This window comes from Nicotiana tabacum, chromosome 19 (genome assembly GCF_000715075.1).
Source record: "Nicotiana tabacum cultivar K326 chromosome 19, ASM71507v2, whole genome shotgun sequence".
Taxonomy (NCBI): Eukaryota; Viridiplantae; Streptophyta; class Magnoliopsida; order Solanales; family Solanaceae; genus Nicotiana; species Nicotiana tabacum.
This window is the reverse complement of record NC_134098.1, coordinates 1,594,644-1,607,843: the sequence shown is the minus strand read 5'-3', so window position 1 is coordinate 1,607,843 and position 13,200 is coordinate 1,594,644. Positions and strand designations below refer to the sequence as shown.

The following is a 13,200-nucleotide window of genomic DNA, read 5'->3' as shown; positions in this document are numbered from 1 at the left end:
GACCTCACTGTTTCATACAGTGTTTCGTCTAATCCCATAAGAAAAAGGTGCACCTTCTCCTCTTCCGTTTTGTTTTCCAAGATTGCACCAAGATTGCATGTGCACTTACCACATGTGCAAGTCGACATTTGATCAAAATTAGCAAGTTCTTCCTAGAGTTTTGTTAAATTTTTATAGTAATTTACTATGTCCATACCCTTTTGTTTGCACTCCGCAAGTTCGGCCTTCAACTGCTATATTCTTGGAACATTGGAGACCAAAAAATGTTCTTCAATACTAGTCCATAAATCTTTAGCAACTTCTATGTGTGGTATAGACGAACGCAAAGTAGGCACAATAGCATTCCGAATCCAAGAAACCAACAACGAGTTGATGGTCCACCAATCTTCAAGATCTAGAGACTTATCATCTGGTCTCTTGATTATTCCGTTAATAAATTCGAACTTCTTCCTCGCTCTCAAGGTTGTCCTCATGGACCTTGCCCATTCATTATAGTTTTCTCCCTTTAGAGCCACATATGTTATCAAAATCCAGGATTGTCATTAAATGTTATATCAAACAGAGATATGGTCTTTCACTTGTTTCTTTCGTCACCACCACCGCTTTCCCAGTAGCGGCGACGTCTCTTACTATTGTCCCCTGCCATTAGTACGTCACTCCGAGTTTCTTATGGTTTGGCCCAGCCTTGGCTCTAATACCATGCCAAATACGCAAGCACACAATGAACATGTGTGGAAGAGAAATGCTTGCCTTCTTCAATTGATTTACAACGAGATATATACAAGTGAGGTAGTAAACCTTGGTCCTAACAAATATGGGAAACTAGTTATAACAAATATGGAAAAGGAAAACTCTCCTAGTCCTAAGCATATAATATATTTACTATCCATATATACTCATTAAGGGTGGCAAACGGGCGAGTCGGATATGAGCAGGTCAAAAAATGTTAATCCGACCCGACTCATATTTAATACGGATAAAAAACAGATTAACCGATAAATAATATGGATATCTATACTATTCATGGCTTCTCGAATATGTTCACTTTTAGGATAATTACTAGTCTCATATATTTGAGAACCCCTCAAATTGAGGCTTTACACATATAAAATTAAACCCATTAGTTATCTATTTTCTAAGTAAATAAAATGATTTTTATACATATTTGATGCGTTTTTAAAAATTTATTATCCAACTCATTTTTTTAATATTTTTTTAACCATTTGCCTGCCCAAACACGCGCGCACACACGCTTTAATAACTATGCGACCTCTCAGTCCGCCATTAATTTTGCAGCACACCGCTTCGAGACCACAGCTCCGCCGTTCTTACTATGAATTTCGTTGACGAGGATTTTGAACTGAGGGAGATTCAGAGGCTGGAAGGTCACACCGATAGGGTTTGGAGCGTCGCTTGGAAACCAGATACCGGAATCAATGGTGTTCCAGCTGTACTCGCGTCCTGCAGCGGCGATAAAACCGTTCGAATCTGGGAACAAGACTCCACCGGCTCTTTCCACTGTCAGGTTTGATTTTTTTGTTTTCATCATAAAATAGCAGTTTCTGATTGATATACCTCGAAAAACTATTACTTTATCAAAGTGAAAAAATTAAAAGAAGTATTGGACAATCTGCACTATTATCAGCTGGATACACTAAAGAGTTGCAATTAGAATCCAAAGTTTTCTCTAGAAGAAGTTGCTAATGGCTTATTAACTCTATAAAGTATCAGTTCTGTCTAAGAAAAAGAAAATTATGAATTGTTGCAAATTAATTATTTACACGGGAAGAAGTCAATGCGCTGGAACCAGAGGCGGACGCACACTATACGTAGAGGGGTCACGGGCATCCGGAAACTTTGACAAAAACTCTATGTATACTTGTAAATGTCTTCAAGATAGTAAGATATTAGCATAGACCCCCCTACCAATCTTTATGAGCAGTGATAAATTTATATTGAATGTCATGGTGCCCGCCAAATTTTGGGTCCGCCTCTGGATGGAACTATATTGACTACAGAGTTACTTTTGAGAGTATTAGCTTCAAATCTGTTCTGTTGGATACTGCCTTAGCCCGTTGATTTTGAGATCTGGTTAGTTTCTCTTTTTCAGAGTTATTATTACTTCTGAAACAACAACTATACCGCAGTCTCAAACAAGTGGGGGTCGGCTATATGAATACTCACTAACCACTTTACTCCATTTAAACTGTAATGTGAGGATTGATCATGGAATTGGCTAGTTTTATGCTGGCTGTAGCCTACTGCAACCCTCCTTTATTCGGTCTTGGACTGACAATGTGAGCAAGATCACATAGGCGGAGTTTATTATTTACTTCTGATAGTTAACTAAATTTTTGGAAATCATACATGGGGTTATGCAGCCAAAAAACAATGTGTACCTTTTTCCTGTTTTCCTTCTTTCATCTTTCTCTAGCACTCTTTCCATCCTCAAGGAAATAAAGTGACCTTCATCCTCTAGCTATAATGACTATTCTAGTAAAAGTAAAAAAAAAAAGGGGAGCTATAATGACTATTGGGAGGAAATTTTTTGCAGGCTGTTTTGGAGGAAACACATACACGAACTGTTAGATCATGTGCCTGGTCACCGTCAGGCAAAAATTTGGCAACAGCTAGCTTTGATGCCACCACTGCTATTTGGGAAAATGTTGGGGTTGACTTTGAGTGTGTTTCCACTTTGGAGGTACAATTACCTTTTGGCATCTCTCTAGCATATTAATTTCAGTTCATATTCATTACCCCAGCTCTGACAAAAACTAGTGTTAAAGTAGGCAAAAGTTGCATCTTCTGTCTGTTTATATCTGTGCATAGCACAATAAAAACTTCATAAATCTGTCAGTAAAATAAGGGAATTTGTTACCTGGGCAGCTGTGCTAAGTGGAATCATTTAATTTAGCTTATATTGCTTTGTGATCGTAATTTACATCAATCTTTTGTATTTGGCCCTTTTATTTTCTTTAATGAGTTATAAATCTACTAAACTCTTGTCTGCCTTCTTATTTTTCTTATGCGGGTAATGTCCAGGGTCATGACAATGAAGTGAAAAGTGTTTCTTGGAATCATTCAGGCTCACTACTCGCGACGTGTGGACGAGATAAGTCGGTTTGGATATGGGAAGTGTTACCTGGAAATGAATTTGACTGTGTTTCAGTGTTACAAGGGCACACACAAGATGTTAAGATGGTTCAATGGAGTCCATTAATGGATATGTTGTTCTCATGTAGTTATGATAACACCATTAAGGTATATTTGAGTTGAACTTAGCGTCCCTCCTTTCTCTCTCTATCTCTTTGTTCTTTGTTTAGAGAGATTCTAGAATGTTTTTTTGTTTAGAGAGATTCTAGAATGTTTTTCATACCCCTGTTACATATAAGGCATACTAGTGGCTGTTTCTCTTCCATTCACGGGCGTACACAGTAATTTTTATAAGCGGTGTCAAAATTTATAAAAGAATGAGATAATAACTTTAATTATCATATTTCTAAACTAGAAATAGCCTTAGTCTATTGGTTTTGTTGATTTTTAAGTTATAAAAGGTCCCAAGTTCAATTCTACTTCATCACAATTTTTATCCATAAAAGCTCTCTCAAATATTTACAAAAAAATGTGCTAGTTGAGGTTTGAACATTGACCTCTTAGAACAAAATCACACACACAACCAACGCACCAAGAGACAATTTTTGTCAAATGGTGTCATTTTCTCCTACTTATCTGTTTCCTCATAGTATCGACACATATACTTAAAATTTTCCAACGAAGCGGTGTCGCGTGACACCGCTTCATTAAAGGTGCATCCGCCCCTGCTTCCATTTATAAGAAATAATATCTAATATTTAGCGGTGCTTGAAATGCAGGTATGGATAGAGAATCTCGGTGATGATTGGCATTGTATTCAAACTTTGGGTGAATCTAATAGGTAAGAGTCATTATTGGGCATAACAAAATCATAAACTTATTGCATCCAATGGTGTGGCATAGTAGTCAATGAAATGGGTGAAAATCCTGGAGATCAGGGTTCGAATCCCAAGAAAATGCTAGTTGTTTTCTTTCATTCTGCATAAGCCTTGGCTGCTAGATTTGCATCCGGTACCTGTGTTGGTGAGGTGTCATGCAAGGGCGGATGCACCAATGCCCAAGCAGTGTCATGTGGTATCGCTTCGTCGAACTCTTTTACTAATATATCAATAAAAGTAATCTGGAAAATGGCATACATACAAAATTAATAAACAAGTGACACTGCTTAATGTTAAACTTGCCTTGGTTAGTTGGTCAGGCGCCTGAGCTATTTTGGCTAGGTTGAGGGATCGATCGTACCGAAATCTTTTTTTATTATAGCCCCATTTATTTAGAAGATTATGGCACATCCACTTCCGTAGGGTAAATGAAGTTATAAACCTTCTAACACAAGTTGCTAACCAATCCATCCTCCTTTTCAGTTTGCAACTACTTCTTCCGTTGTAGTAAGTGATTTGCTACCTTTTCCTTCGTTCTTTCTTTTACTTTTTAGTAGTTAGAAATTTTTAAAGTTGTTTTTACTTTATTAGTAGAACTATATAGTACTATTTAGGAGTTCTCAAATGGACATTTTAATTTGTAATCTGCTTAAATTTAAATAGAGATTCTACTAAAACATCTTCCAAGCCAATGAGTCGGAACAACATCGCAAAGTGAAAGAGTTGATTTAAATTCCTTAAATGACCATAGTGCAATAAGAAGCACATATCTTCAAAAGGATCATTTTCAAGCTCGAAACCGCAATTTTCCTCAAAGAAATTTAAATGTTAAATTGCGTCGCGGTTTTGAAAAGATCATTTGCTTACTTCTTTAAATGTGCCACCGCTTACAAAAAATTCCTGCATACGCCACTGATGTCAGGTACTCGGTGGTTAGTAGAGTGGTGCACAAGCTAGCTCGAAGAGGACCATTATAAAAAAAAAGAATCTTAAATTTATTATATGTATTAGACGAGGAAAAAAATGAATACTTGAACGATGCCATCAGGGTAGTGATTATATTACTGCATTTTAAGCTCTTTTCATTTATGTAGAATACCTTATTTTATTGAAGTGAGGTGTCTTTTCCTATTCATAGCATGTAGCTAGCTCAATCTAGGTTATAAATGCTTCCTCTGTCCGAATTGGCCTTCCATGCAAGAATTGGGTTCAAATTTTCACAAGCTTTGAGAATGAGAAGTTTCTAATGTTCATCGCGGAATATGTGAGATCATAGGTTTTAAATGTTTTAGAAATTGACAGAAGAGAGAGGTGCTATTCGGAAGTGAAGTTTTTAGACTACAAACAGAAGTTGATTCAAGAAAGATTTCCGTTGACCAAGAAAGAGTAAAGGTGGCAGCATATGGATGAGCTCCAGTATATGCTAGATTTTTAAATTTATGATTATAAGTCCTAGCAATAGGTTGTTGACTCATTTATTCTTTTAGGCTTCGATTGATGAATGCGTACACATGAAAAACTCTTAACAGATTGATAATTAGGCGAAAGGATCTAAAGTTCTCACATTAGAGGTTATGAAAACGTGTATGAAGTGGGTAACTTCGTAAAAGTGAGAATTGTGGAATTGACACATGAAAAACTCTTAACAGATTGATAATTAGGCGAAAGGATCTAAAGTTCTCACATTAGAGGTTATGAAAACGTGTATGAAGTGGGTAACTTCGTAAAAGTGAGAATTGTGGAATTGTGGCATGCACACGCTCAGCGAGATTGTGCAAGGGTGGAGAGGTATGATTCTAACTTTGGATGCGAGGAATGTTTCTTGCTTTGGCTGCAAGAGTTCCTGAGTACGATTCACGGAATGACCTCTAACTTTCTTTAGCATATAATCTTTTTCTTTATTTGGAAAAAAAATATGAAACAAGAGGTCTCCGTTGAATACCTGTTAGCAGTGCACTTTATGTTATAGCTCTAAAGGATCTAAGCAGCTTTCAGAACAAGGTAGGTTATGACTGTTTGTAGCAAATCCCATAAGGTCACGTGATTTCAACGCAGTTCTAAGTTCAAACAAAGAACTAAACTGTTTTTGTCAATCAGGAAAAAAGAACTGACATGTTTCATGTAGAACCTACTCCAATTAGGGTCAAAAGGTTTGTACTATGTGTAGCTAGATTGAGTGATCCTTAAACTGTGTTTTTCACTCTAATGTATTGTCTGGATCCTGTAGCGGTGCTTCTATCCGTTTTATTGTTCTCATTTTTGTTGTGATAAGGAAAATTTGTTCCTTTTGGTCACTTTAGTAAGATGGAGAAATGCTTGTTATTCTGTACGAAATTTCAGACTTAAGGTTAATATTCTGCTTACCATATTATGCATGCTGAATAGTTGAAAGTTCCAGATGGAAAAACTTATGAAATCCTGCTCAGTAATTGCAAAGCAATTGATATGAGATCTCCATTATCTAGAAGACCTCATAATTAGAGTCATTATGAACTTAAATATTTGGGGAAAGAGATGGAGAAGTAGTTGGACAGGCATCTTAACATGGATGAATACTTGCGTGCAGTAGAGCAAGTGGACTTGCTTAGCCAAATTTCCGAAGCTCTTGAGTTTGTTAAAATGATATTTTCCTTGTTTTGTTTTACCTTAAGAGTTTGCATAAGGAGAAATTGAAGAAAAATGTGTCAACTGTCCGAATTCAAATTGAAGAAAAATGTGTCAACAAGTCGAATTCTTTCTTGATGTAAAGAAACATGGGAAGAGACAGTTGTGACAATCATACTAAATAATCCTTGATTTCATGAAATTTATTTATTTATGGGCGGGGATATGGGTACAGAAAAGTTGAAATATCTTCTTTTGAGCCGTTCTTACCAATTTGCTCAGAAATGATGTAAACAATGGTGTTTGATAATGGATGAAGTACTTTTAGCAATTATGGCTACCTTAAGTTGATTGGATAAAAAAATGTTTTGTAGTCTCTTGGTTATTTCCCTTTTGGTGGTATATAGTTCATTTTGTTATGTCTTGATAGTGCGTAAATGTATCTTTTCTCCTGACAAACCTTTTATTGTATGACTATTTGGGATCTTCGTATAATGGCCATATGTTGGATTGCTATTTTAGAGTGTCTGAAGTCATTTGAAAAAACTACTGACAGTGGAAAGTGGTCTATATGTTCTCATATCAATGGAATGATTCAGGCATTTCAAAGTTCGGCTCTCAAATTTGTGCCGTCTTGACTGCCTTTTTACTAGGTTTTTCGTATTTCCTCATTGGCCTTTGGCCTTAATTATATTCATGTGGCCTATAACAAGCAGTTCACCGGAGAATGTTTTAGGGTACAGATATATGACTTAGTAACTTTTAATATTGTTTGGGAGCTTATGTCACTACTTGGTTGAACTTTCAGCGGACATACATCTACTGTCTGGTCCCTCTCTTCCGATGCTAGTGGACGAAAACTGGTTTCTTGCAGGTATGTTCTTCCTTTCTGCATTACTTGTTTTAAAATATATGCTCTCCAGTCTCTGGTGTATAAAAAATTGGATAATTGTTGCAGTCACTACTTAAACATGAGTTTACATTGAATTCTGTAACTTGCAGCGATGACCTTACCATTAAGGTATGGATATTGATTGATGATGACGACAGAATAATAGATTGGAATAAAGAGCCACCTTGGTAAGCATGATCATAACGTCCCTTTTCTAAGCATAATGCTATCCTATATAGTTGATTCATGGACTTACTTTTACAATCTGGCATTAGTAATTAGCACACGAGCGTTTGAAACCGTTAGTATAACTGAACTTTCTGTCAACTCTCTGTACTGAAGACTTGGAACTAACAGTTTACTTGTACTTTGTGTGAACTAATAATCAAGTGTGCAAGATATTAAAGCTTTATAGCTCTTGTTTGACAATTCGTGTATGATATCTACAGTTCCACGGCTTTTACCATCCTCTAGTTTGTTAGTATTTGTATGTTTGTAGTTTACAAGTTTTTGCTTTTACATCCTAAACGAAAAAATTAAAGATCTTTGGTACAAGGTACTGTAGCGGAGTGCTTTAATGAGCCAATAGCCATCCCTGTTTTTCTCCCTGGGCAATGTAGTTAAGCAACACATGGTCAGTTTTACATGATTCAACCTCCACTTAGCCATGTAGATTCCAGTAAATTCCTTTTGTAAAATTACTGTCAAGTGTTTCCAAAATTGATCATTATTTAATGCATTCAAGTGTACAATGATTTTTGTTCACCTAAGTCAACTAATACTGGTATGTTTATTTTTTTCCTCAGGCCAAGCGTGGTCTTCATTACTAACTATATTTGATGTAATTGTTCTTGTTGAAGTTTGTGACCAATCTCGTTTAGAAGCTTAAACAGTTGGAGAGAACACATTTTTGTTTACTTAATTATATCTTCAACCTGCGACTTCCCATGCTGGCCTAATTCTTTTTCATGTGCTAAGCACGTGGAATTTTTTTAAAATTTTTTTTTATAAATGGTGGTGATGAGACTTGAACACAGGACCTCTACTTGCTTCGATACTATGTTGAAGTGTGTGACCACTTCATCGAAATGCTTAAGCTATTAGAGAGAAGACACTTTAAATTACCTAATTATGTCTTGAACAACTCTCAATAATTACTATGTTTGCCACTTTATTTGCAACCATTTCCTTTTTGTGCTTGTCAGGAAACATGTTTGCACTCTATCTGGATATCATGATAGGACAATTTTCTCAGTTCACTGGTCGAGGTAACTACTCCATATCTATCTCTTATCATGCTCATGCTAATGTAGGCTTTTTCTTTTGCAATCCCTAATATTACTTTTCTTTGTCAGATTTTTTCTTTTGTCCTTTTTTTCTTATAAAAGAGTGTGTGTGTGTTTTTTTTTTTTTTTTTTGGGGGGGGGGGGGGCAACTCAACAAAATCTATTTTTCGATAATTAAGAGTTTCGTAATTTGTGCTGTCTGTCTAGATTTTATGTTTGACCTCTTTTTATTGGGGCTCGTATTGTTGTAGTTTCCCTTAATTGCCTCAAGGTTTTTCAGTAATCAGGGCTTATATGCTGTGATAATTTTTGTATCTGTTTTCCCTGTCATCCTACAAGCTAACGCTGTCATCCTTCAAGCTAACGTACTTGATATACTAAAATGTCAGGGAAGGAATAATTGCTAGTGGAGCAGCTGATGACGCTATATGTTTATTTGTTGAGAATAACGACAATGAGGTATTGAAAAACCATCAATATCCCTATTTCTTTTAATAATAATGTAATTCATCTTACATGATATCTAGTACAGTGGTGAATTTTATGCTGCTCTGTACTCCCCAACCCTTCTCCTATTCACTCAATTTCTTGTGGGAGCGGGAAGGTGGGGTGTTCTTCAAGAAAGTCATAGGTTCGCCCTTTACTATGTGGTTCCTTAATACGACAACAACAACAACAACCCAGTATAATCCCAATAGTGGGGTCTGGGGAGGGTAGTGTGTACGCATACCTTACCCCTACCCTGGGGTAGATAGGCTATTTCCGATAGACCCTCGGCTCCCTCCCTCCAAGAACTCGCCACCTTGCTCTTGGGGTGACTCGAACTCACAACCTCTTGGTTGGAAGTGGAGGGTGCTCACAACTATAGCAACTTCCTTTTTATTCTTTTTCTAGCTGTTGGGTCGCTGTGGAAAGAGGCGGGCTTTCAGTTTTGTTACCTCGAGATCCCTGTTTAAATATCATAAACTAGTAATTACGATTCGGGTGGACCCGTTACAAAAATAAAAAAGAATTAGGTTAGAGGACCACTTAAAAAGATGTACATTTTCTAGTTCGTCAAGCTAATGAGCAGATTACAATGATCCCAAGGGGATAACCTAGTGGTTGAGGCGTCGGAGTAACAACATGGAGATTTCGGGTTTCAAATCCCATCTACAACACTTGGTGTGGTCCCATCAGCTCCAGCCTTGGTAAGCTGGATTACCTTGGCAGCCTGTGCTTGCATGCGGGACATGCTGCCCTATATATAGTCGAGGAGTGGGCAAGCTGTCCCCACCTCGAGCGCTATATTAAAAAAATGGTAAACAGAGCAGATTACAGTTAGGGATTCTGATAACTGCTTAGGACGACACTTGGATTCTGACTTGGTTCTTCTGGCCCAATCTCGCTCGACTTGAGTATCTATTTTAAATTTTTATCCACTGTTATAGGAAAATAAAATATTTTTAATCAGGTAAAATAGAAAATCCATTTGAGACAGCTAAAAAATCTAGAAAAACCGATCTCCATTAATTACAATATAATTATAACAAGTCATATGAATGATGTTGTCCATATACAACTACTGTTGATCTTCTATTATCGCCTCTTCCAACCCTTCTTTGGCAAAATAATTTTTTTGTGTCTGTCTGATCCAAAATAAATAAATAAATAAATAAAAGTTTGCTGGGTCTGATTACAGGTTGATGGACCTACATTTAAACTACTTCTGAAGAAGGAGAAGGCTCATGAAATGGATGTAAATTCTGTGCAGTGGAACACTGGGGTAAGTCAATGGAATACCAGAATGATGGGATTTTTGACATTTACTTGCTCATCTATCGTTGCTTTAGTTCTGTATTTGTCTGCTGCAAGATGATTTAGCTTTGAGCAGAAGCCGAGATCACCTGGAAATTTTTTGAACGTGCTAGGGATGATAATATGTTGCCCGTTCAATCTCTTGTTTAGTTACCATGTTGAAGTTTAACAAATGTCTGACCTTTCTAATGTATCTTGTGTTGGCACTTCATAATGCAGTAACCTGCTCGCTTCCTGGTTGCTTGAACTTGAAAATTTGAATTTGATACCTTTTGGAACTTTATCTTTGGGATACCAATTGGATTGTTAATTTTATACCCAACCATAAGTATAGTACAATCTTATTGTGGATGGGACTTCAAGTGGCACCTAAATTTTGGACATGTTAGATTGAACTAATATCATGTTCTATTTTTGATGGATGACTTTAATGTCAAACTAACAACATATATCCATTTGACTCTTGTCTTTCAAATCCACAACTCTAGAGGGAGCGCTGGGTTATGCTTCCATGGGATAGTATTGCACATTACAGATGTTGGTTTTCATACTATGAGCGTACCAAAAACATCTAGGTTTGGACCTTGAAATGAATATTTGTTGACCTGAGTTTTGCTTTACTTTCCATTGACCCATGTGTAATAAAATATGTGCGTCAGAGCTGACAATTTGTATTGTGGACGATAAATATATTAGGCCTTGGAATGATTGTTGTAGGTTTTTCCAAGGAGATGAATTATTTTCTTCTGCATGTTGTCAAAAAATTGTACTGACGGACAAGACGCGAGTCGGTGTTAATGAGAGGTTAGAGGTTTGGAGGCAAAAGAGTCTAAAGGTTCAAGTTGAGCAGGACCAAGATAAAGTACTTGGCGTGCAAATTCAGTAGTGCGACTCGGGAAGTGGACGAAGACGTGAGGCTTGATTTACAAGTCATCCCTATGAGAGAGTTTCAAGTAACTTGGGTCAGTTATACAGGGAAATGGGGAGATTGACGAGGATAGATGTCACACTTCGTATTGGTGCGAGGTGGATGAAGTGGATGCTTTCTTTCGGTGTTTTGTGTGATAAGAATGCGCCAAAAAAATTAAAGGTACGTTCTATAGAGCGATGGTCAGATCGATTGTGTTGTATGGGGTTCAGTGTTGGCCAGTCAAGAACTCCAATGCCCAGAAGATGAAGGTGGCTGAAATGAGGATGTTGAGATGGATGTGTGGGCATACTAGTTAGAAATGAAGCTATTGGGGACAAGGTAGGCATGACCCCCGTAGAGGACAAGACGCGGGAAGCGAAACTTAGATGGTTCGAGCATGCGAAGAGGAGATACACAAATGTCCAAGCGAGAAGGTGTGATAGGTTAGTCTTGGAGGGCCTAAGGAGAGGTGGAGGTAGGCCGAAGAAGTAATGGAGATAGGTGATTAAGCAATACTCGACAATGCTCCAGCTCACTGAGGACATGACCCTGGATAGGAAGATGTGGAGATGAAGAATTAAGGTAGAGGGTTAGGTAGTCGAGTGCTGTCCTAGCTCGTACCAGTAGCTTTAGTGCAATACTTAGTGTTAAGTCTTGTATTTTCTTATTCTTAGATTTCTGTTATTACTTGTTGTTTCTTTCGCTTTGATTTTTCTGATTGCATTACTTAGTGTTGGTCTTGTATTTTCGCTTTGGTTTTCTGATTGATTTGCTTATTGTTGCTCATTCCTTTTATCTTTCCTGAGCCGAGTTAAAAGCATCCTGCAAGATGTTAATGCCCTTCTATCAAAACCTTGCAGGATAGAAGGCTTCTTGCTTCGGCCAGTGATGATGGGATGGTGAAGATATGGGAGTTGGTTCGACGCTCTGGACAGAAGCTGCCGTCAACATAGCTTCATAGCTGTGATATTAGAAAGCGATGCATATCTTTTTTTCGATGATGTTGAAATATAATTCACAGTAATTTTGAGCCTTTTGGACCTTTTTCTGCTACCAGAAAATGTTAGCTTTAGGCTTCAGAACTGGGGTGATTAACTCCAACGGTTTGGTTCTTGCAGCGTTTGTGGCCTATTGGTTCGGGCTTCAAAGATATGAGGCTGCAGTCTGCTTGTTAGTAGATGACCATCTTTTCAGGCTCGTCAAATCTGAATATGTTTGTTGATGTTGTTATATTCATTCAAAGAGGCTGCATTGCAGGTGTTTATTACTAATTTGTGGAGTCCTTTTATAAATTTGTCACCTCTACTAAATTTCTTTGATTTGTATTTTAATATAACATGCATTAAGAATATATTTAAGTTTTATTTTCTTAGTGGTAAATGAATAATCTTTTAGAAGTTGGTTATAAATTGTCTTTACTTTTAATAATTATAAAAATTTGTATTGCCTGCATTAAGAATATGCTTATAAAGTTATCATTTTTTATTCTTGATTGTGTAAATAGTTTTTTATTAAAAATCCGATTTCTATAAATAAAGTTATTGACAAGAGCAAATATTTTATTTAATTTTTATTCTGCTCATTCTTTTCATTATTCAATGTCATTAATTTATATGTTTGATTACAATTTTTAATTTTTCAGTGTTCAAACTAAAATTTAATTATTATATATATAGGTGAGTTCAAAACATAAATATTAGAAAAGAAAATTATCATGATACTAAAAAGGTATTAAAAAAA

The 13,200-nt window shown here is 36.7% G+C and overlaps 1 protein-coding gene across 1 annotated transcript; it reads left to right on the top strand.

The window, feature by feature from the left end:
* Positions 1 to 1,274: 1,274 nt before the first annotated feature.
* Positions 1,275 to 12,731, top strand: LOC107791693 (protein CIA1). Its single transcript, XM_016613793.2, has 10 exons — positions 1,275 to 1,525; positions 2,555 to 2,701; positions 3,043 to 3,261; positions 3,873 to 3,934; positions 7,384 to 7,449; positions 7,578 to 7,655; positions 8,673 to 8,735; positions 9,143 to 9,212; positions 10,435 to 10,518; positions 12,321 to 12,731. The coding sequence occupies exons 1-10, from the start codon at positions 1,334 to 1,336 to the stop codon at positions 12,411 to 12,413; spliced, it is 1,074 nt and encodes a 357-aa protein (XP_016469279.1). The 5' UTR covers positions 1,275 to 1,333; the 3' UTR covers positions 12,414 to 12,731.
* Positions 12,732 to 13,200: the final 469 nt, after the last annotated feature.